We start from the raw sequence: 20,839 nt of genomic DNA on the forward strand, positions 1-20,839 counted from the left end.
ACAGGCTTCACAGGCCTTACAGGCTTCGGACGGCCCACAACGCCCACTATTGATCGCTATCAGGTGCTAGTTCGGCCTACTGCTACGCTACCACGTTACCGCACTATCTCGCTACAACGCTACCACGTCGCTTTGCTGTCGCGCTGCCACCCTGCCATGCCTACTTCGTGCCGCTGAAGGAGTGACGTCGTACACCTTATTCAGTGGTCCGTCCGTGTGCGCACAATCGGGAACAACATGCGATGATGACGACTCATGGCCTGAGACCCAATCACTAGGACGACTGAGTCTCCTGTCCAGCTGCACGTGCATGCACCTTCTGGATGGGTGTGCCGCGTTTGGGTTGTCGAGTTGTGAAGCCATTCCTTGTGTCGTTTTCGATATTAGACGCGTAGCCTGAACGAAGCCCGGCCAATGGCAGTGCGACAAACGGTGGATATGACAGGCGCTTGCGCTTACGGGACGTGCCTTCCCCAAACATCATTGGACGCGTTCCGCCACAGCAAAGCCACAATGACGATACGCTGCCATCCAATCACAATCGCGCCTTCAACTTTCCTCGTCCAACATCACCGCCTCATTTCAAGCCAAAAAAAGCAAGATATATGCGGCAGACGGCAGAGTGGCAAGACAACAAGACCCCTGCGTCAAACCGGACCTGAACTATAAGAGGGGCCGAACGAAAGGACCTGCAGGCCAGGTAATGCGGCTATCAGGGCGCTAGCTGCTGCTTCTCGTTTGTAAACTCGCCCCGAAGGCGTGGCAGGCCGCAAGACGACGCCCGGGTGTTACATTTCTGTGTCCTAGTCGTGCTACTGTAAGAGGTGTGCCTGGAAGTGGTACTCCGGTAGCTTCGCTTATCATGGCCGACGTGAAGTGGAACTATGATACTCTGGATGAAGCTCTGAGGTGGGAACAGCATGAAGCCTTCTTAACCGTTCTTTTCCCGCTTAAATGAACGTGGTAGCTGACACAGTATCAAAAGCGACAGCGCACACGGCGGTCATCTTCTTGAGGAGCTGCCGCTGCCACTGTCGGACTGGGAGGCCCAGAAGTGGCGCATCTTCAGATCAGTTTTCCGGACAGATGCCTTGCAGCCGACGCCGGATGTGACGCCGCTCGCTGGCTCTGTAGCGGCCGCGGCCGTTTCGTCACGGACACAGGAAAACGACGACCTGATCCTGTCCGACGTGGGCGGTACTGCAGACGATGACCAGGCCAGCTTCGACCGCGCCTGGCAAGTCGTTTCAGCGCGCATTGCCCTGCCTCTGGGTGCAGCCATGGAAGACTCGTTTGGCACGCTGGCGCCCGAATCACAGCCGGAGTCGCCGGGCACGGCCGCGGCCGAGGACCACTTCCGTCAGGCACTGCGCCTCGTTCTGCACGCTGACACGCTGCTCCCGCGTGCCACCCAGACGCAGGACCTGCTCTCCTGGCACACGCAGCAGGTCCACCGCCACTATGCGCAGCATGTGTTGCCCCTGCTGTCTGCCTGCACCGAGAGTGAGCTGTCGGGCAGACAGGATGACGGCAGCGGCAGCGGGGACCACTACTACGACGACCACATGGCCGTTGTGCAGCACAGCGTCCGCACCCTCGAGGCTGCCTCTCGACTGTACTTTTACGGCCTGATGCTGATTGTCCGTGGCCTTGCATCTGATTCCGGCGACGACAGTGACAACAACAAGAAAAACAACACCGACATGGTCATTTCCCGGTTCCGACAGGATGTCCACGCCCTCGTGGCCAACTCAGCCCCACAAGGCTTGATGGTCTCGATTCGCATCATCATGACGCGCATCACGGGCGCTCTTCTCGGTGTGAGCTCGAGTCCGGAGCGATCTGCAGACAGCACAGTCAGCAAGTCGACGAGCTGGCGCGGGCATATGGCTGGCTCGCTACCCCAGCCTAAGCCGCCGGCAGAAGATGACACGGAGGTCCGGACGCTGCGCCAGCGGATGCACGAGATGCTCGCCTCGCTGCACGACGTCGGCCTGGCTGGCCGGAGCTTCCAGATCCTCTTTGCTGAGACCATGGACTGCCACATGATCAGCTTTATCGGCCAGTCGTTTGCCGGGCGCTGGACTGACCCAACGGCCGATGCTGATGCTGCTGTCACCACGGAAAAGGATGCGGCCATACGACGAAGGTCCCGCCTCTCGCGAGCCGGCGGGCCTCCGTCGACAAACATTGCCACGCTGCACGACTGGATCGAGAAGCACTTTGCTCGGCTGGCACACGAGGTCCTCGACCGTGTCGGTCGCGACCAGCGCGACACCGTCTCGCTCTCCGATGTGGCCAAGTGGAAGGAGGTCGCGCTGGGCCGGCTCTCTGCGCTGCGTATGGCGGAACTCTTTGACATTGTGCTGCACTGGCCGCACAGCAGAGGCGGCCTGGTGGATCTGCGCGTCACCGTGACCACGCCGCAGCGACGGTCGCAGCTCATCGTTGCCTTTACGGCCTCGCTGCGCAAACAGCTCCTCATCCCGGCCTGCTCGACGTTGGAAATCCTACAGACCTACATTGCCATGATCCGGACCTTTCACGCTCTCGACCCGTCCAACGTGCTGCTGAGCTCTGTCGTCGGCCAGCTGCAGATGTACATCTGCCAGAGGGATGACGCGGTGCGCATCGTGGTCGACGGCCTGCTGGCCGAACCTGACGAGGATGTGGCCACGACTGCTACGGTTGCCGAGCGAGTTGCTGCAGCTACGGCCACTGGCACGACCAGCGGAAAGCTGGTCGAGCTGGCCTCCATCCTGAACGACCCTTCACAGCAGCGCCGACGACACATTGACGAGGAGGAGCTGGACTGGGACGACATGGACTGGGTGCCTGATCCCATCGATGCCGGGACCAACTACCGGCGGCCCAAGTCGGAGGACGTCATCGGCACGCTGATCAACGCCCTCGGCTCTAGAGAGGCCTTCACCAAAGAGTTCCAGAACATCATCGCCGAGCGCCTGCTCTCGTCGCAGGCCGTCTTTGCCAAGGAGGTCAAGGTGCTCAACCTGCTCAAGAAACGGTTCGGCGAGGGCTCCATGCAGAACTGCGAGGTCATGATCCGTGACATCCAGGACTCGAACCGGCTCGACGCCCTCATACACCAGCTGCTGCGACAACAGGACCATAGCCAGGGTCAAAACCCGCTGTTGAGCCCTTGGTCACGCCAGCAGCAGAAACAGCAGCATGACGAAGATGTTCAGTACCAGGCCAAGATCCTCTCGAGGCTCTACTGGCCAGGCCTCGACCGGGAACACTTTTTGCTGCCGAGACCGGTGGCCGATATGCAGAAACGCTACGAGTCCGGCTACGAGACGCGAAAGTCCAGCCGTAAGCTGGCATGGCTGAACCAGCTGGGTCGAGCCAGCGTCGAGCTCGAACTGGCCGACCGCACCGTTTCTGTCGAGTGCAAGACATACGAGGCCACGGTGATCTACGCATTCCAGCAAGAGCCCACGAGCGACAGCCTGCCGGCGACACCGGTGCGGCGATCCGTCTCAGAGCTCGTCGACATGCTGCAGGCAGACGAGGACCTGGTCGAGACGGCACTGGCATTCTGGCAACAGCAGGGAGTGCTGCGACACGACGCCGGCGGTGGCAGCAGCGGCCGTCCAGACACATATGTTGTGGTAGAGCGCCTCGGCCAGGATGAGGAGGAAGAGGAGGAAGAAGCGGCAGCGGCGACGATGGGCTTTGCATCGGCCCCGACAACCGACGCTGACAACAGCAGCAGCAGCCGCCAGGCGCGGGCAGACGACGCACAGCGCACAGTATACTGGCAATTTATCGTGGGAATGCTGACCAACAGCGCGGCGTCGATGCCTCTGGCCCAGATCGCCATGATGATGAAGATGCTGATGGCTGAAGGCTTCCCGTGGAGCAACGAGGAACTTCTGGAGTTTCTGGGCGAGAAGGTCATGGACGGCGAGCTCGAGGTCATTGGAGGCAAATATCGGCTGGTCAAGAAATAGGCCAGGCCGCAGGCGAAGAGCCTGTAGTGCAACAGAGTCGGGAACAAGCATAACATAATTAAACCAGAGAGATCAATACACGTCTCGGACGGACAGCCGATTACGAAGCGACAAGTGTACAGAGAACACGGATGCTGACCGGCTGGTGCACATTAGATCAGAGATGGATGGAGCCAGGTGGCAGAGAGTGCTGAGTGACGGATGGCACAGCCTCAACCTTCCTTTGCCAGTTCTGTCTTGCATTAACGCATCCGGATGTTGCATCGTTCGCTGGCGGACGGCAAGGATCATGAACAAAGAAGGGCATACGACTTGCTGGGAGCAATACTATGTAACAGGGTCTTTCCGATATTGTCGCCCCTTTCTGGATGCAGGGTGACGGAACGGGTGATTCGTCCTTTCGTAAATTTTCCCATTTCCCTCGTTTGGTCGGTGTTGGCCCTTGCTTCTTATGATAGGATGAACGGGATTGGAAGGATGAGACGACGCAGCAGCCAATGGTAGCCGGCTTCTTCCAAATTGCAGTGTTGGTTGCCGATTGAAGCCAACCGGTGGCAATGGACAGAATGCTCCGTGCTCGTAGAAGTGAGGATCAGCAGATGGCGCAGATGGGCACATATACAAGCATGCGTGCAGAGTGCTGGGCGTAGAAGTCGCTTGGCAAAAAGATATAGAGGGTGGCGCCCATTCTGGTGCGTACATCTGTAGTTGCATGCCGATAGACAGGCTGGCCTGTTTCGCGGAGGCAAGAAACATGACCGGATGTGAGGGCTGCACCGGCTGGGTCCACAGTCCGTCAAGAAGCCGACCCGATGGGGGTGCCAAAAAAAAGGGGGCACTTCATTTCTTTGCGAGAAAGGTCACACCGCCAGTATTTCTCACAAGTGTCAGCAATGGGCGTACGATGTATGGTACGGACAATGCAGTCAGCCAGAAGTATCTGCCAATATAGGGAAGAGAGCAAGCAAGCAGGCAGGCAGACAAGCAAGCAGACAGTCAGACAGGTCAAGCAGGCAGGCATCAGACAATCGATCGATCGCACACGGCTACTTCTTTCTTTTTCATCCGGTGGATTGGCCATGAGCAAAAGCAGCCACAGCCCAGCTGCATGAGTTAGGCGTTACTCGGTGAGCAAAACCAGCCGCCAACAAATCTCTGAGCTGCGCCAGCCAAATGTCTTTTGGCCGTCTGCCGTCTGCCGTCGCAGGCCGGACCACTGCCCAAAGGAGGGGTGGTGCGGCGGGCTTTGCGATGACAAGGATGTTTTAGTGGTTGCATGTCTATGCTCTAGCATTCGGCACGAGCTGAAGGCAAGAGGAGCGAAAGAGAAGCGAGACATGGGCGTCCGATCGGAAAGGGAAGGGGAGCCTGCCAACGAGCCAACCAGACTGACGAGTTAGTCCTGGCGTCCAGCCGAATGTTGGGTTTCTGGTTCCATGACGCAGAAGTTAGACGTGGTGCTAGTAGATGGGCTAGGAGGAAAATAGAGCGAGTACTCCGTACGCGAGAGACAGACAAGATGGAGACAAGGGGAGACGAAGAGAGGAGAGGAGGGTGACGGGGAACAGGGGACGAGGAAAGAAGGAAAGAGCCAGGGAGCACGACCTGCGAGTACTCCGTACATAGTACGAGTGCAGGGAGGAAGGAGCAGACGCCCTCACGATCAAACACAGCTAGGCAGGCACGGAACACGGAACACGGAACACGGAACACGACAGCGCTGACGCCGAGCATTTTTAGCCTGTTGGCGCCCTCGAACAGGAGGGCAGAGGGCAAAATTGGAGCTGGCTCTGACGCCAACCCGACACGGACGGTCTATTGAAAACTACGAGAAGCGTAATGGCGGCGGCCAGATGGGCCTCAGTGTGACGTAACAGGCTCGTTTGATTTGCAGACACCAGTGCGCCTGGGCCTGAATGCAAGGAGGGGGCCACAGCGGTTCCAGCGCGCAGAAAGCACTGGGAGAGGGGCCTGTCGTCTTCTGCAGAAACGGAATGGAGTTGAGACGTTTGGCTTTATGCACCGCCCTGTTTTTATTATTGTTTTTTTTTCCCCTCCGTCTTCTATTCTTATTTGATTGTAATAATTTCTCTTTTTATTTTCTCATTATTTATTATTTGCGCACACGACCAAACTCGTAAGATACATAGTAAGGTACACTTATCTCATTGAGAGCCGGGACCCCCTTCTCCGTTGCCACTCGCACCTCTCACGACATTGTAAGAACCAGGAAAAGCCTCCGGTTGCCGCCGGCTGCTCGGCTTACGAGCATGGAGTAATGCAATATGCAGATGCACACATATGCACGCATTCGCCTTCACACAGCAACCAAGGCTAGCTCCGCTCGCAAGACGACGGCCTGCCGGGCGGTGACTGGTCGACATTCCTCCAAGTCGGCCTGGCCGACGCTCTTCTTCGTCCGCCGTCGCCGCCGTGACAACAACAGGCACGACCGCCGCCGTAGCCGGCGCCGCCCACCGGCCTGGCCAGGGTCAAGCATGAACAGCAAGTTGCGCCTGTTCGCTCGGTGGAGCCCCTGCTCGCGGCTCACTGTCCTAAGCAGGCATAAACGCTAGAAAATGCATCAGGTGAGCAACTGCTGATTGCCTCATCTGCCACAAGTGCGAAAGTACCCCGTATTGCTCGTACGCCTTTGTAAGTTACGAGACTTTGCACCGTAGAGCAGCTCTTTCGGGTGGGTCTTATCATGCATGTGCTGTCGGGCTGCTGGAACGTGAAGAAGATGCCTCCCAATGCCGTACGACTTGCCGTTCTGCGCCTCGGAGAGCGCCTTATATTACCCTTAGCAAAAAGCATCTCACCCCCTGCTGCACATGGAGGACAGAAAGACACACGGGGCCCATTTCTCGTAACAGCCGCGAGCAGGACCAGCAAATGAGAGAGGGGTCAGAGCCGGGAAATGGGAGAATGTGGTGGGCATGGCGAAAAGCGCCCCTTTCGGCCGCCGTCATTTCGTCGCTGTCGCTGCCGCTCCCCATTTAATCTTACCGCAGCGCGAGGCCGTGCCGCAAACGGAAAGACGGGGCTGGCTGGTCGGAAAAGAAGGCGCGATGCACAAGAGATCAGCACGGCGCACAAACGGAAGGCGCGAAAGAGGCTGCGGCAACACGTCCGCGAGCAGAGCCGTAGAACCAGGAGTGCAGTCTTGTCCTGCAGTCCGCGCTCTCTCTTTCCGGCCAAGGGTGCAGAAGTCCGTGCGAGACAAGTACGCCGATGAGTGACGAGGCAAGCGAACAGCACCGAAAAAGAAACCAAGCCAGACCAAGCCCGCCAAAGCAGAGCGAAAGAACAGGCCAGAGCGAGTCGCTCGCTGGTGCTCCCATATGGAGCTAGCAGCTCTTTCGCCTTGTGTTTGCTCCAAGCCCGGCTAGCCACTTTGTGACTTCTTATACGACGTGTCTGAGTCGACTTTTGCCAGGCCATTCGGTGGTCGATTAATCCACGCATTCCCCACTGCCAATCGCACCCCCCATTCGCTCTCGACCCTCTCGACCAGTGCAGAGCGGCCACAGAAACGCACGGCGTGGCGGCGTCACAGGCATGGCAACTCGCCGGGGAGTGTGTCTATTAAGCCCGTCCGCGGATTACCACAGGCTGAGTACCTCAAGGGAGACAAAGAAGACCGGGAAAAGGAGCGAGCAAGCAAAAGAGCAAAAGAGCAGCAGCGGCAGAAAGAGACGACCTAAACGACCAGGAAACAGGCAAAAAGTAATAAAAAGGGCAAAAGCAAGGAAAGCAAAGAGTAAGCTGCTCCAGATCCCTCCAATCAATCCATGCGTTTTCCACCAAGGACAGCCAAGCTTACTCTCTGTCCCAGGCCGCCCGCCATCCAACGGCCGTCTTCATCCAATACCCTCTCTCTCGCTCGCTCGCTCGCTCACTCGTCTATCCATCGGCGACAAAGTGGACCGCCCTGCCTTTGGGACCAGCCAAATCGTCATCGCACATTATCCTTCCATGCAAAAAAAGAGCTGCCTATCACTGATAACGCTGCTGCAATATTATATCGAGACCGCGGATACCTGTGCACTGTCCTTCCTGATGGTACCTTGCCTGTTGTTCGCCCTCTCGTGTGTCCTCCTTGCTGCTTCCTTCTCGTGCTCTTTCCTCGCCCATCGCCTCATCCGGAACTCCCCCTCTCCTCTGCGTGCCGTCGACTGTTTGCCGCTTGCCTCTGATCGGTTGGCCCTCTCGGCAGCCACGCATCTCCTGTACTCGCTCTGTACTCTCTCCGACTCGCTCTGCCGGGTGTCGCCCCGTGCATCGATCATCATCCAGAACCTGACGGCTCCAGAAAATACATGGCCCCCTCCCCAACCACCGCTCCGAAACCCCTCCCACCGTCATTTTCTTCACCATCCCTGCCTACGACCCTGGCTTTGGAAAACGGAACCCCTCCCGCCACATAACATAGGTCGCTTGCCCGCTTGCTTGGCTTTCCTTGTTGAGGGCCTTCCTTTCCTTCCCCATTCACTTGCTCTGGCCTTGACACACCCGTTTACTCGTGCATTGCACAGGAACCACTTAAATTCTCGTCTGCCTTACTTGTACACTCGGTCTTCGCCCCCTCCGCTATTGCCTTCCTGGCTGTTTGCCCGACCAACCTTGCCAAAGCCATAAAGTCCCACGCACCCGCTCCTCTTCGTCTTCCCGCTCTCTCTCTTTCCCGCTCTCTCCCTTTCTCCCTTTTCCCCTCTACTCTTCACACTTCAACCACTTCCTCACCACTCTATCCGGTTTCGATTCTCTGTCACGACGCAATTTCGCCGCCGATCCGGGACGCTTTGACCGGACTTCGCTGGAGCGAGTGGGAAGTGACGCCCCACCATATTTCAACTCCGAAGTCGCCCCAATCCACCACGTCCTCGTCATATCGCTCGCACAACGGGCATTCCCTGGCCTCATCACCCTATTTCCCGTAGCTTCAGTCCGCCCAGCTCGGTGCTATGGACGAGATGGATTATGACATGCACATTCCGCCCGGCGCCCAGCCACCGTCCTCTATGGCAGAGGCCCGCCCAATTCCGCGATGCCCTTATCTCTTGCCGAACCCGAGCCAGACTATGACGAACAGCAATCTATACGACCCGCTGCAGTTCTCGCCCGGCCGCCAGCCGTGGTCCGGCTTCCGCCAGCCGCTGCAAAATCCATACGGGAACTCTTCTCGCTACAACCCTACCCCCTTCTACATGATGCCGCAGCCACAGGAACAAGCGGACCGACCGCAGCCAGATGAGTTTCACCGCCAATCGCAAAGCCGAGCTATGACCTTTGGCCTGCAACCACCCTCTCTCACTCCGGCACGACCTGCGATTCCGGATATCTCACCTACCCGATCTAGCGGACTTCCGGGGGACGCCGGCAGCGGGCGGAATGCGGGAGAGTCTGCCGACAACCAGATCGATTGGGAAAGGCGTTTAGGAGGTTTTGGCGAACGGCAGCAGCAGCAGCAGCAACAGCAACAACAACAACAGCAGCAATACCGGCATCAGCTGGTACCTCCCCCCTCTACAGGCATTTGGACTTTCAGTTCCAACAACTCGACAACCAGCACGTACGGGGGAAACGCCGTCGGCATGAGAGCCGGACAGGAACAGCACGCACCAGAGCAGGGACATAGGTATCAGACACAAGGGCAACAAGTGCAGCGAGAACAAATAGAGCAGCAGCAGCAGCAGCAGCGACAGCAGCGACAGCAGCGACAGCAGCGACAGCAGCGACAGCAGCAGGATGAGGGACAGCAGGAGTACCGGGAGGAGCAACAACGCCAGGAACAAGAACACCGGCAAGACCAGCGGCTACGGGCAGGTTCTGCTCCGTTCCAACCGGGCATTCAACTACCACGAGTCTCGTCTATTCTGAACGCCCCGCTAGCCCAGGATGTACAGTCGCTGCTACAGACTGAGTTCCAAAGTAGTCCTTCGCCGTCCCATAGGTCGTCGTCTCCCGGATCTTCCGTTTCCGACAGGAGCCAAGCATCCGACCAGACACGATCTCCAGGGCGGTCGGCAGCAACCGCACAATTTGCATCTGCAGCTAATTTGGACGACCCTCCTGTTCTGTCCCATACCACCCTTGACCGGGCCTTTTGGGACACGTCTAGTCAGCGGGCGGGGCGCGATAATAGTAGAAACTCTGCGACCGGCCGACTGGAGTCGGCCCAATCGACGTCCCCATCCGGGTCGACTGTTGCTGTGCCGACGGCATCGGCAGCGTCCCTCCTCGAGCGGAGGAGCAGAACCCCCCCGAGACATCGGAGGGCCGGACACGGTAGCAGCGGTGGAAACGCACGAGCGTCTGACTTGGATAGTGACGACGATATGGACTCGATCAGTGACGAGCAGCAGGCGCTCCACCATTTCATTGATCACCTGGATGGAAACATGGCGGCGACGGCTCCTCCAAACAGCGTCTTTCCCGGAAGCGGGATTCGGGCGCGGCAAGTGCTTCGTGGTGCGGTGGCCAACAAGCGCATCGCCTCAAAGAGCGCGATTGCTTCGCTTGTCTGTGTCGAAATCGAGTCGCTCTCATCGACAGAAAGGAGTAAGCAAGACACGTATGCACATAACTCCATGTAATCGCCAAGACCGCTAACAAATCCCTTCTCCCCGTCTAGCCTGCATCATATGCTACAATGACTTTGGGGTTCCCAGCCCGGAAGGGATCAACGAGGCGCCCCTGCAGCTGCCGAAATGCAAGCACGTGTTTGGTGATCACTGCATCAAGAAGTGGTTTGAGGAGTCGGACAGCTGTCCATATTGCCGTGACAAGGTACCGTCAGAGCCGGTGATGCAATACACCCAGAGCGCATTGCAGCAGTTTATGAGAGTCCAGCACCTGCAGGCGAGCCGCCGTGGTGTTTCGATGCCTATGAACCCTCAAAGGTAGGACATCTTCATTCCAAGCGTTGTCTAGTTCTCTACTAACCCAGGCAGCATCATCGCCAGCAGCCAAGCATATGCAAGAATGCTGCATGACCGCGAGGCGGCTATGCAGGACCTGATATCGCCAGGCCCTGGCAGTAGCGGGCAGGGACGGCCGTTTGGGCTTGGCGACCGAAGAGCACCACCGGAGGAGTTTAATGAAGGTCAACGGCGGACACGTGCTCGTCACGGGACCTTTCGCACATCCACGGCCAGACCGTTTGGCATGTCGGACAGCCCACAGTCGACAGCCGCAGCTGGACCGGCCACTGGCCAAACATCATCTCGGCCTGCACCGACACAGCACCAGGCCACGCCGCCGATACCGCCGATGCCAACAATGCTTCGGCCACCTCCGCAGCCATTGCCGCAGCAGCCGATACAGTCGATGCAGATTCCACACCCGTTACCGGCACCGACACAGCAGGCCCGTGAACGCTGCCTCCTGCCGTACCAAGCACACCTCAACTACACGTGGCAGCCCCAGGGCTACTCTCACTTTGGGCCTCCTTCCCAAGGTACTTTCCACATGCCTCAAGTACCGCACTACATGCAAAATTATGCAACGGGGAACGGGTCTGGACCCGTTCCGGGAGTGGGGAATCGCATGAGTTTTCCCTCGTATCCGGCATCGATGTATGGGCCTGGGAGTGGCGAGGCCAACACATCCTTTGGGCACTCACAGGCACCAACGCTACCTCCGCCACCAGGCGCGGGTGAGGGGCGACCACATCTTCTCTCGGCGATTCCGCCGCCGCCGATGCCGTCCCTTGAACCGCCACACAACCTCCCACTGAGCCCGGTGTCTTTGCCGCAGCACCAGTCGCTGCCGCCGATATCCAGGCTGGATATGCCGAACCGGCTTTCGGGCCCGGCACCGTTATCGAACTTGCAAGATAGCAGTTTTCCGAACAGCACTGCCGGTTGGGGGCCGTGAGCAGTCCTGCGGTCACAATGAGAAGATGCTCATTTGACTGCTTGTTTTTTTTTGTGCATTTTTAGAACCCCAGCCAACCCCCTTCAAACCTCCTATTTACGCCAACAGTTTTCACGTGTCCCTGGGAAATGTTTCTGCACAATGGTGCTTATCGAGTGGGCTTTTATGTTCTGTTGCATCAGCGGGCTTTGCTTTTGACAGTAGTGAAGGAAAACAGCTCCAAGCTGCTGCTAATATGTATGTTGTCAAAGAAGACCGGGTTTTCGGCAGCATTCACTTGGCATAATGAAGACCAAATTGTATGAATGACAAGAGTAGCACTGGTGCATTTTATTATTGAGTTTGGAGATGTTTTGCTATAGCCTAGCCTTGCCGTCTGACCCGTGCAGCTCGCGAGCTTTTCCGACCAGGTCCCAGGCGAGACAGGCGAGAGGCTCACGGGAGGCAGCGTAGGAGTGGGCGACGGCTGAGCTGGCCTGACGGGCGGCGACACGGGCAGCAATACCCTGGCAGATGGCGGCCTGGCGGAAGATGTTGAAGGCGGCAGCCCAGCGCAGGTCGGAGGGCGAAGGCGACCAGCCGGCCTCGGCGGCGTAGAGGGCCGTGACCTCGTCGAGGGAGGGGAGGCCGGGGGTGGCGCCGGGAAGGAAGCCGGCATAAACAGTGTGTGAGGCACCAGTCATGTGAGCGGTGTAGTAAGGGGTCATGAGGTTGAGGAGGTCGGAGAGGGGATGACCACGAGTGGACATTTCCCAGCTGATGAGTTGAGTCAGAGGTGTGAAGGAGTGTGAAGGAGGACAATGAAGGACAGAGGGGGCTTACTCCAGAATGCCAATGACTTTCGGCTGAGTCGGATGGAAGACGAGGTTATCGATCTTGTAGTCGCCGTGGATGAGGCTGGAGCGATCGGTCGGCTGAAAGCGTTTGTCAGCGAAGAAGGCGACGATGTGGTCGAAGAAGGGCAGCTGGCCGACGGGCCGATCAGTGTCGAGGTCACGTGCAGCCGCCTGAGCCGAGCAGATGGCGCTCCAAGTGGCGATCTGGCGGGCGTAGAAGCCGGTTGGCCGGCCATAGGTCTCGAGGCCGACTTGACGCGGGTCGACACGGTGCAGACGAGCGAGCACGCGGACAGCGTCAGACCACATGGCACGACGAACGGCGGGCGATGGCAGAGCGGGCATGACGGGGTCTGTTAGGATGCGGCCATCGAGAAAGGCCATGAGGTAAAAAGGCGTGCCAACGACAGCGACGTCTTCACAGAGACACAGCGGCCGGGGCACCGGCACATCGGCGGCGCCAGCAGCCAGCGCAGCCAAGATGCGGTACTCACGCTCGACCTTGTGGGCCGTCTGGGAGACGAGCACGCCGGGTGGCTTCTTGCGCAGGACGTAGCGACGGCCATCCGGACTGGTGAGCTGGTACGTCGGGTTGGATTGGCCAAAGCCAAACTGTCACGTGAGCGAACGGAGATGGTGTCAGAGGGCGCAGTCGAGAGACCTACCTGCTTCACTTCCAGCGGGAGCTCAATCTCGGGCACAGCCTGCCGAAGATAGGCCTCCAGCTTGGCAGTGTCAATCGGTTGGCGGACAGAGCCGGCCATAGTTCGAAATGCTGAAGCAGGAGGAAGAAGAGGAAGAGGAGGCGCGAACAAGAGACGAGATGTCAAAACCCCAGATCGGCTAGATCGACGTGTAGGCCGAGGCATCTCTGAGCTAAAGGAGGGGCCGCAGGCAAACCTGGGGGAGTGGGGTGCTTAGTCAGCACTTAGGGGTTGGGCGGCAAGCAAATGGAAGAAGGCTATCTATCCTTCCGACACAGCAGTCAGATCATCACTCAAGCGCTGAATCGATTCTTCTCTCTTTTTCGGCTGGCGCCATACGGACGCAGGATAAATTCATAACAGACAGCTGCGCGACGACTACTCCTCCTCGACCGGAGGCTCGACCACATCCTCCTCGGCGTCGTCCTCGAAGCTGCCGGCCGGCACCTGGTACAAACGCAGGATGGGCTTGTTGGGGTCCTTGACCAGGACGTAGCGACCGTCTTCCTTCTTGAGGCACATGTCGGCGATGGTGCGGACGATGCCCCAGCCGTTGGACAGCGAGAGGTTCATCTGGGAGGCGAAGTCGCGGGGCTTCCAGCCGACGACACCAAGAATGACGTGCTTGTCGTTGACCTTTGGGTTTGCACGAGAGACGAAGCTGGGAGTGTTAGTCAGTGAAGGGGGGAGAAGAGAGAAGAGATGAAGGAAAGAAGAAGAAAAAGGAAAGAGAAACAAAAACTCACCCAATCTTCATAATGTCGGCCTGGGCCAAAATGCTCTGGACGGTCCAACGGGCCAGCTTGCAGGAGTTGTTCTTCATTTCGGTAGCGACGACAGCACCGCGCTGACTGACAAGCTTGGTGCGCCAGTCGAGAGCGCCGCCAGAGCCCTGAGCCTTGCTGTCGAACTCGTTGAGGGCCTTGATGGACAGGAACTGGTCCTCACCGGTGGTGGCGTTCTTCTGGACAGCGTCGAGCTCGGTGCGGACGACCAGGTAGACGGGGTCCTCGTCGTTGGTGGACAGATCGAAGCGGCGGTACTTGTACGCCTTGCTGGCCGGCGGCTCCGTCTCTTCGGCCGCGTTATAAAAGGGATTCGCGTGGGCCATGCGGACCTTGGCGCCGCCCTCGAGCACGACCTGGGTGGCAAAGTTGTGGTTGATGTAGGTGGCCTCTTCAGCGAGGGCGCCCGGCTGGTTGACGGTGTCCTTGCTGCCATCGGCCGCGTCCATGGGCGAGTCGACCGCGTTCTCATTGACCGTGACCATGTCGAGGGCTGCGCTGTCGCGCTTGTCGAGGAAGATCTTGTTGCCCTGGCGCACAATCACAATGTCCCACGAGTAGACGGACCGAGGAGCGCACATCAGCATTGACAGCACGCTGTCGGTGGCGTAGATGGTGGCCTCGCCGCGCTCGGCCAGCTCCTGGATGACGGGGTCCGACGACGTCGTGACGTTGTAGGCTGCGCGATCGAGTGCTGTCAGCCGCCGCTCGCCAGCCTTGCCAGCGCCCACAGCCGCCACAGCCGGCTTGTCGTATGCGCGGTCGTAGTAGTACAAGAAGCCGCACGAGTCCAGGTCTTCGCCCGCATCCGCGTCCAGGTTGAGCTTGCCGAGCCGGTTGAAGTCGATCTCCTCCAGCAGCTTCCAGTCGGCCCGAATGTTGATCGAGGCATCGCGAATTCGTGCTGGCTTGTCGTAGTCCTTCCACCCAAACCGCCGTCCACGCGCACCGCCACCGCCACCGCGCTGTCCGCCCCGGTCGTTGTACCCGCCGCCTTGTCCGCCACCGTACTGTCCGCCTTGCCGTCCTCCGGCGCCGCCCCGCTGCTGCATCCCGCCTCGAGGCCCGCTGCCTCCCCGGCTGTCGCCCCGGCCGCCTCTCTGCTGTCCCCGGCCACCCCGCGTGAACACCGCCCCCCGTCCGTACCGCGTCTTGACCGTGTCGCGTGCGTTGCTGACCACCGAGAAGCTCGCCTCGTCTTCTGCCAGCGGCGCCGCAAACAGCGCCACCGAGCCTGCGCCATACACTTGCTGCTCTGTTCGCCCGTCAGCATGCCTCTGGCCGTCTGTCTGCCGCTCCGCTGCCACAGCCCCCCGGCTCACCTCGTCCGTAGCGGTTGTACTGCGACCGTCCGCCCCGCCCGTCGCGTCCGTCCTTGCTGTCGACCGTCCAGTCGGCCATCCGGCCCAGCTTGTCGCCCTTGGAGAAAGGCGCGTAGGGCACGCCGTTCAGCGTCGTCTCCGTCGTCACCGGCGGGCCCCAGCCGTCGCCGTCCGGCAGCGCCGAAATGATGTTGGCGAGCGAGTCCGTCATCGTGCTGGTCCTCTGATCGGGAAAAACGAAAAAAACGGAAAAGGAGAAAAAAGAGGCTCTCGAACGGCCTACGAAAATTCGGGCTGCACATTATTTTGCTAGAAAAAAATGCTGACCGTTTGTGGGAGGCGGGGTATTACAGTGGGGCCCTCTGACAGCTGCCACCAGCTGGTGGTTGAGTCATTGGCATGCTGAATGAGATGGTGAGTCAAACAGAGAACATGTCGCTGTCTGTATTTCAATGCAATGCTGGAAAAAAGGTAAACTTGTAAACACAGGTAAGATGCGTCACCCACACCAAGATCCATCCCCAAATCAATCCGCCTTCCGCCTCTCGCCACTCAGCCTCAGCAGTCACGGCAGGCCGTACATCCGCAGCAACCTTCTTCCGGCCAATCCTTACAAAGCCATGGCGAATCCCGGGTTCGACACGGGCGAGTAGAGATCCGGCTTGGTCGAGAAGAGGTTCTCAATCGCATCCCGGGCCTCAAAGTCCTCCATGACGGCGCCGAATCTAGAGCGAAGAGATTCATGAGTTAAATGACTGCAAGAGACCAGCAGATAGACAAGGCAAGCTTCTCACCCATAGCAGCGGACCCTGTCACTCATCTCCTCGGTGACCTTTTGAAAGTCGGCCGGCGTCAGCTCGCCCAGCCGCGGGTGGGCCAGGATCATGCCCCACGCCATCACCGGCGTGATCTCGCCGTCCAGGTTCAGCTTGCTGCTGAGGTGCAGCAGCGTTGCCAGGTCGCCCTTGCTGAGATCCCACGTGCGCTGCCCCGACGCGGCGTCGCCAACGTCGACCGGCACGTTGCTGGACCCAAACGGTATGTCCGGCGTCATGTTTGCCGGCGTCTCGGGCGGGCACGATGCCATCAGTGCGTGTCCGCACGGCGTCCCGTCCATCTCGACGCTCCGCTCAAGCAGAAATGGTATGTGGGCCATGCACGGCTTCTCAAGACTATTCTCCTTGGGCGAGAGGCCAAAAAGGGGCAGGGGGTCGCCCGTTAGCACCAGCGCAACGTCTCTTTTTTCCTTTCTCGCTGTTCCTTCCACGCTCCTCTGCCGCTCTTCTTAGGCCTTTTGTTCTTTCATTTCTAGCGGGAGTGGGCATGAAAAGTACGGCGACGCGTTTAGAGTTGCCACGTGGTTTGTCGGTCCAAATTGGAGAGAATTTGCAAAAGACACCGAGAGGAGACGAGGCAGGGCGCAGAGGAGACAGAAGAGACAGGGGAGACGATATGGAGAGGGAGAAGAAGAGAGAAGGGAGAGAAGGGAGAGAAGGAAAGAGGAAGGAGAGAGGACTGAAAGGGAGGAAGAAGGTAAGAGGACGACAGCCAAAGAGGGATGGTCTCCTACGTTAAGACAAAGTCAATGCCAGCCTGCTCGTAGTCAATGCCGGGATTGCGGCCCTGCTGCTGCTGCTGGAAGCTTCCGCCGAGGTGAGGCGAGACCGAGACCGGCGGCGGCGTGAAGGCGCTGGTGTTGGAGCTGGGCGCCTGCACGTAGCTCCCCGACGCGCTGACCGAGAGGCCACCGCTCGTAGGGTTGCTGGTCGCATCGTCAGCCGTTGTGCTGCCGCCTTGCGAGAGCATCTGCCGGAGCTGCCGGTTCTCCTCCGCCAGCCGCTCCTTGTCCTGCGCCACGTTTGTGTAAATCTCCTTGAGCCGCAGCACCTCGTCCTCGAGCGCCTTGATGTACAGCTCCTTGCGCTCGCGATGCGTCCGCTGCGCCTGTCGATTTAGTTCCTGGCGCCGCGTCAGTGCCGGCCGGCTATCCGGCTTGGGCCCACGACGTTTTGCCGGCTGTCCGTCTGCGGTGAGCCGAGAGGAGACGGCCGGTCAGCGCTCATGCAACCCGACCATCCGTGAAACTGTCTTGCCCACCTACCTCGGGTCACCTTCTTCTCCGTCAGCCCCGTGATGAAGCCACTGCCGCCGCCCGAATACATTTCGCCCGATGGGCCGCTTGTCGAGCTCGACGAAGCCATCGGAACTTCTGCCACGACCAGCGAGCTCCTGCGCAAAGTGACCGTTGCCGAGGTGGGTCGACGGGACAGCGGATGTGCTGCGTGCTGGCAGCTGGCCACGGACTGCTGTTGACGACGATGAAGCCAAAAAGTCGGGTCGTCGTGATTGGCCCTCGGAGAAATGGCCGTATATCAGCAGACAATATCCGTCGGTCGTCACGGGAAAAGGTCAGTTCAGACAAAGGAAGACGCTGGCCCCAATCGACAAGCACCGTGGCCGGCTGATCGAGTCCGGACAATTAGAGCGAGAGGGAGAGAGAAGATAAAGCGCAAAGGTGAGCATCGACTTGCCAGTTTCGCTTTGGTTGAGAGGGGTATTACGGTGAGCTGCGCCTCCGCTTGGATCCTGGCCAGTACGGATGACTCAGCGCTGGAGCCCCACAGTCGATCTGTTCTCTGCTGCTTGAATCTTACCTCCCGCTTTTGACACAGAATCTGGACAGGACGGCGAGCTCCGCAAGGCCTCTCTCCTGCAGGCTTGCTGCATTGCGGAGGCAAGGAGGTTCTCGACGCTATCTTCCGTCTTCCGTCTTCCGTTGTCCGCCTACGTTTCAGTCGTCCGTCTGCATTGCATAATGTGACGGCACTACTGAAACCCGGCAAGGCCGCAGAACCGGCCATAAGACAGCTCGGAAGCTGATGAGCCTTGCGGCAAGTGGCCGGACGAGAAACAGCTGAAGTCGGCGCAGAGTTAAGAAGGCGCAACATCATACATGCTTCTCCTTCACAGCAATAGTATGATGTCTTTAATAAGCAATGACACCGCGAACGAGAAGATGAACCAAATTTGAGAACTGGATACAAATACCTGAAACATTAGTCTTTCGAACGACAGAAGGGGTTTCACAGTTCACGGCTGGCTGGCCGGATGCTGGCCGGATGCTGGCCGGATGCTATCTCGATCATCAGACCTTTTGCACGTGCCTTCTACTTTGTGTTGATTGTTGATTACGTTAAAATACTTCGCACATCTATTTATCGAACATACGGAGTACTGCTCTTGATGTTCCATGTTTCTGGCTGGCAATCGACGCTACCTGAGTGCGAAAGTACGGCACCGAGGTATGCACGACAGTGAGATACTTTGCGTCTTGCGAGTACGGCGCTGCATTTGCTGCGTTGACTGCTGACAATACTGTTGGATTTAGAGGGGAGCAGAGCACCATTTCTTTCCGTCACCGCCACACACGCCAAAAGAAGGACAAAGGGACACTGCAGATCCACAGAAAGCAGCACGAAGACAGACCATCTAGATGCTTTGAGGCATGTACACGTATGTTGAGCTGCACATAACGGCGGCCTATCAGACAACGGCTTGAGAGATGATCGGCCGGGCAGAGAAGGACGAAGCACCGAACGGAAGGGCAGCCTGTACAGAAACATACGACATCTCCCGGTTTAAGTGACAATGAGTACGGACACGGAGTACGATGCGACCTCGTCCCGATGCAAGGCAACGCAGGAAAAAAATGATTTCAATTACAGGCATAGAAGAAGCGTCTTTGCATCACGACGTAGGGCAGATTTACTAGCCTCGTCAATTCCTTCGATTCTCGCCATCCCTGAAGGCTCGAACGACTGTGCCTGAGCAGGGCCGTGACCAGCCGACATCTCCAGCTTTGTTGCAAGCTCAAAATGAACATCGCAGATGACCAGACCCATTGTCCAACCAGACCGCAAGAGAGGATGTGCATCCCTTACGTCGGCTAGGCTCCTTCTCGTCTCGTCACAATCCTGTGTATCCGAGGCATCGTCTTTCGCCTGTTAGAGAGTTATATTCTCTTGTACGAAGTACGGAGTACTCAATGCACGAAGCTGTCCACGACGCAGTTCCCGAGAGCAAGTTACTAGATAGCCAGGGCCAGCCGCGGTACCGGAGACAGCCCCCGCATGGTTCGCATATTGTCAATATGACGTGGTCGTCCTACACCCAGTCATCGGCTGACCATCCGTCCACCATGTCTGGCGCATTGGAATGCAGTAGTCGCTGACGACGGACCACGGAGTACTTTGTGTGCCAATCAGGCAAGGAGGTGGAAATCTGGATCTAGACTACTGATTGCGCTCCCATGAGGCAAAAAAAAAAGGGGGGTTCTGCTCGATGAGCACATAGGAACAGACGGCCTGAAACAGACACAATCATGTTTCTACCGGACGTAGACTGCTACAGGTGCGAAGCCGGCCGGCCGGCTATTGGCGGATTAGCTTCTGGAAGACCCGTGCTTGCATGCCACTAATGTGGAGATGTGCTCCTCTTAACACGAGAGTGCTAGTGTCAGTGGCAGCTCTGGGGCGAAATGCATTGCAGTCTGTGCAACACTTGGACCGCCTCACGTCGCCAGCCCAGAGAAGGTGTGGTGTGTCCGTGGTGGACACAGCTCTATCAATGCGCTTCCTCGCCGTCGGACAGGTTGCCGTCCGAATCGTAGTGTGTTAGTACGAGTGAGAAGACACTCGTGATACTATCTATCGTACACAGCTGCATGTCGCCACGGTAACGTTGGGGTAGCAACAGCATCACCTTATCATGTAGCAAGCAGCCAGGAGGGGGACAAGGACGTAGGGACAGGCTGGCAGTTTTGTGCCCAGCCGCAGATGAGTGCAATTCAGCTCAGAAAGAGCCAGCTATTCGGATTTGTGGCTCGGTGAACCTGTTTATCTGGCGTTGGCCTTCCTACGAGCAAGCACCCCCCGTGCACACATGCTCGTAATAGAGAATTGCCGTGCTCTCTGGCACGGTTCATAAGACCTGTCGACAGGCCAATGCAACCATGGTGGAAATACTCCGTACTCGTAGGTGGAATGGGGGGCTCAGACCAGACACAGTCCCATCTGTCTCTCCCGACCGTTCCATACTAGCGCATCCAGCTGCAGGGCTCGTCGGAGGAGGGGGTAGAGTCGGTATCGCACGTACTATGTAGTGGTGTCGAGGTGTGACGGCAGAGTGGCTTGGTCGGTCGTGTGAGAAGTGGTCCTGTTCTGCCTGGCTCGTTTGGTCAGCCAATTTTTGAAATGACTGCTAGAAGGGACTTTTGGCGTGAATGCACTACGTCCTGGTAGCGTCTATCGGGGGTCACACGCTGGCGCAGATCCATAG

General features: G+C 58.3%; 4 protein-coding genes across 4 annotated transcripts; 2 read left to right on the forward strand and 2 right to left on the reverse strand.

The window, feature by feature from the left end:
- Positions 1 to 862: 862 nt before the first annotated feature.
- CMQ_650 (anaphase-promoting complex subunit) lies at positions 863 to 3,974 on the forward strand (the record flags this gene model as incomplete). Its single annotated transcript, XM_014317729.1, has 2 exons — positions 863 to 909; positions 992 to 3,974. 2 exons carry the CDS (start codon positions 863 to 865, stop codon positions 3,972 to 3,974), a joined length of 3,030 nt encoding a protein of 1,009 aa, XP_014173204.1.
- Positions 3,975 to 8,941: 4,967 nt separating this feature from the next.
- Positions 8,942 to 11,855, forward strand: CMQ_349 (zinc finger protein atl6; the record flags this gene model as incomplete). The annotated part of the gene is made up of 4 exons (XM_014317428.1): positions 8,942 to 9,419; positions 9,870 to 10,538; positions 10,612 to 10,879; positions 10,931 to 11,855. 4 exons carry the CDS (start codon positions 8,942 to 8,944, stop codon positions 11,853 to 11,855), a joined length of 2,340 nt encoding a protein of 779 aa, XP_014172903.1.
- Positions 11,856 to 12,211: 356 nt separating this feature from the next.
- On the reverse strand, positions 12,212 to 13,455 carry CMQ_1054 (phosphotransferase enzyme family protein; the record flags this gene model as incomplete). The annotated part of the gene is made up of 3 exons (XM_014318133.1): positions 12,212 to 12,611; positions 12,678 to 13,303; positions 13,357 to 13,455. 3 exons carry the CDS (start codon positions 13,453 to 13,455, stop codon positions 12,212 to 12,214), a joined length of 1,125 nt encoding a protein of 374 aa, XP_014173608.1.
- A 318-nt stretch (positions 13,456 to 13,773) lies between these two features.
- CMQ_566 (eukaryotic translation initiation factor 3 subunit) lies at positions 13,774 to 17,703 on the reverse strand (the record flags this gene model as incomplete). The annotated part of the gene is made up of 7 exons (XM_014317645.1): positions 13,774 to 14,056; positions 14,142 to 15,435; positions 15,503 to 15,717; positions 16,117 to 16,227; positions 16,297 to 16,740; positions 17,073 to 17,526; positions 17,604 to 17,703. The coding sequence occupies 7 exons, from the start codon at positions 17,701 to 17,703 to the stop codon at positions 13,774 to 13,776; spliced, it is 2,901 nt and encodes a 966-aa protein (XP_014173120.1).
- Positions 17,704 to 20,839: the final 3,136 nt, after the last annotated feature.

Source organism: Grosmannia clavigera, assembly GCF_000143105.1.
Source record: "Grosmannia clavigera kw1407 unplaced genomic scaffold GCSC_140, whole genome shotgun sequence".
Taxonomy (NCBI): Eukaryota; Fungi; Ascomycota; class Sordariomycetes; order Ophiostomatales; family Ophiostomataceae; genus Leptographium; species Leptographium clavigerum.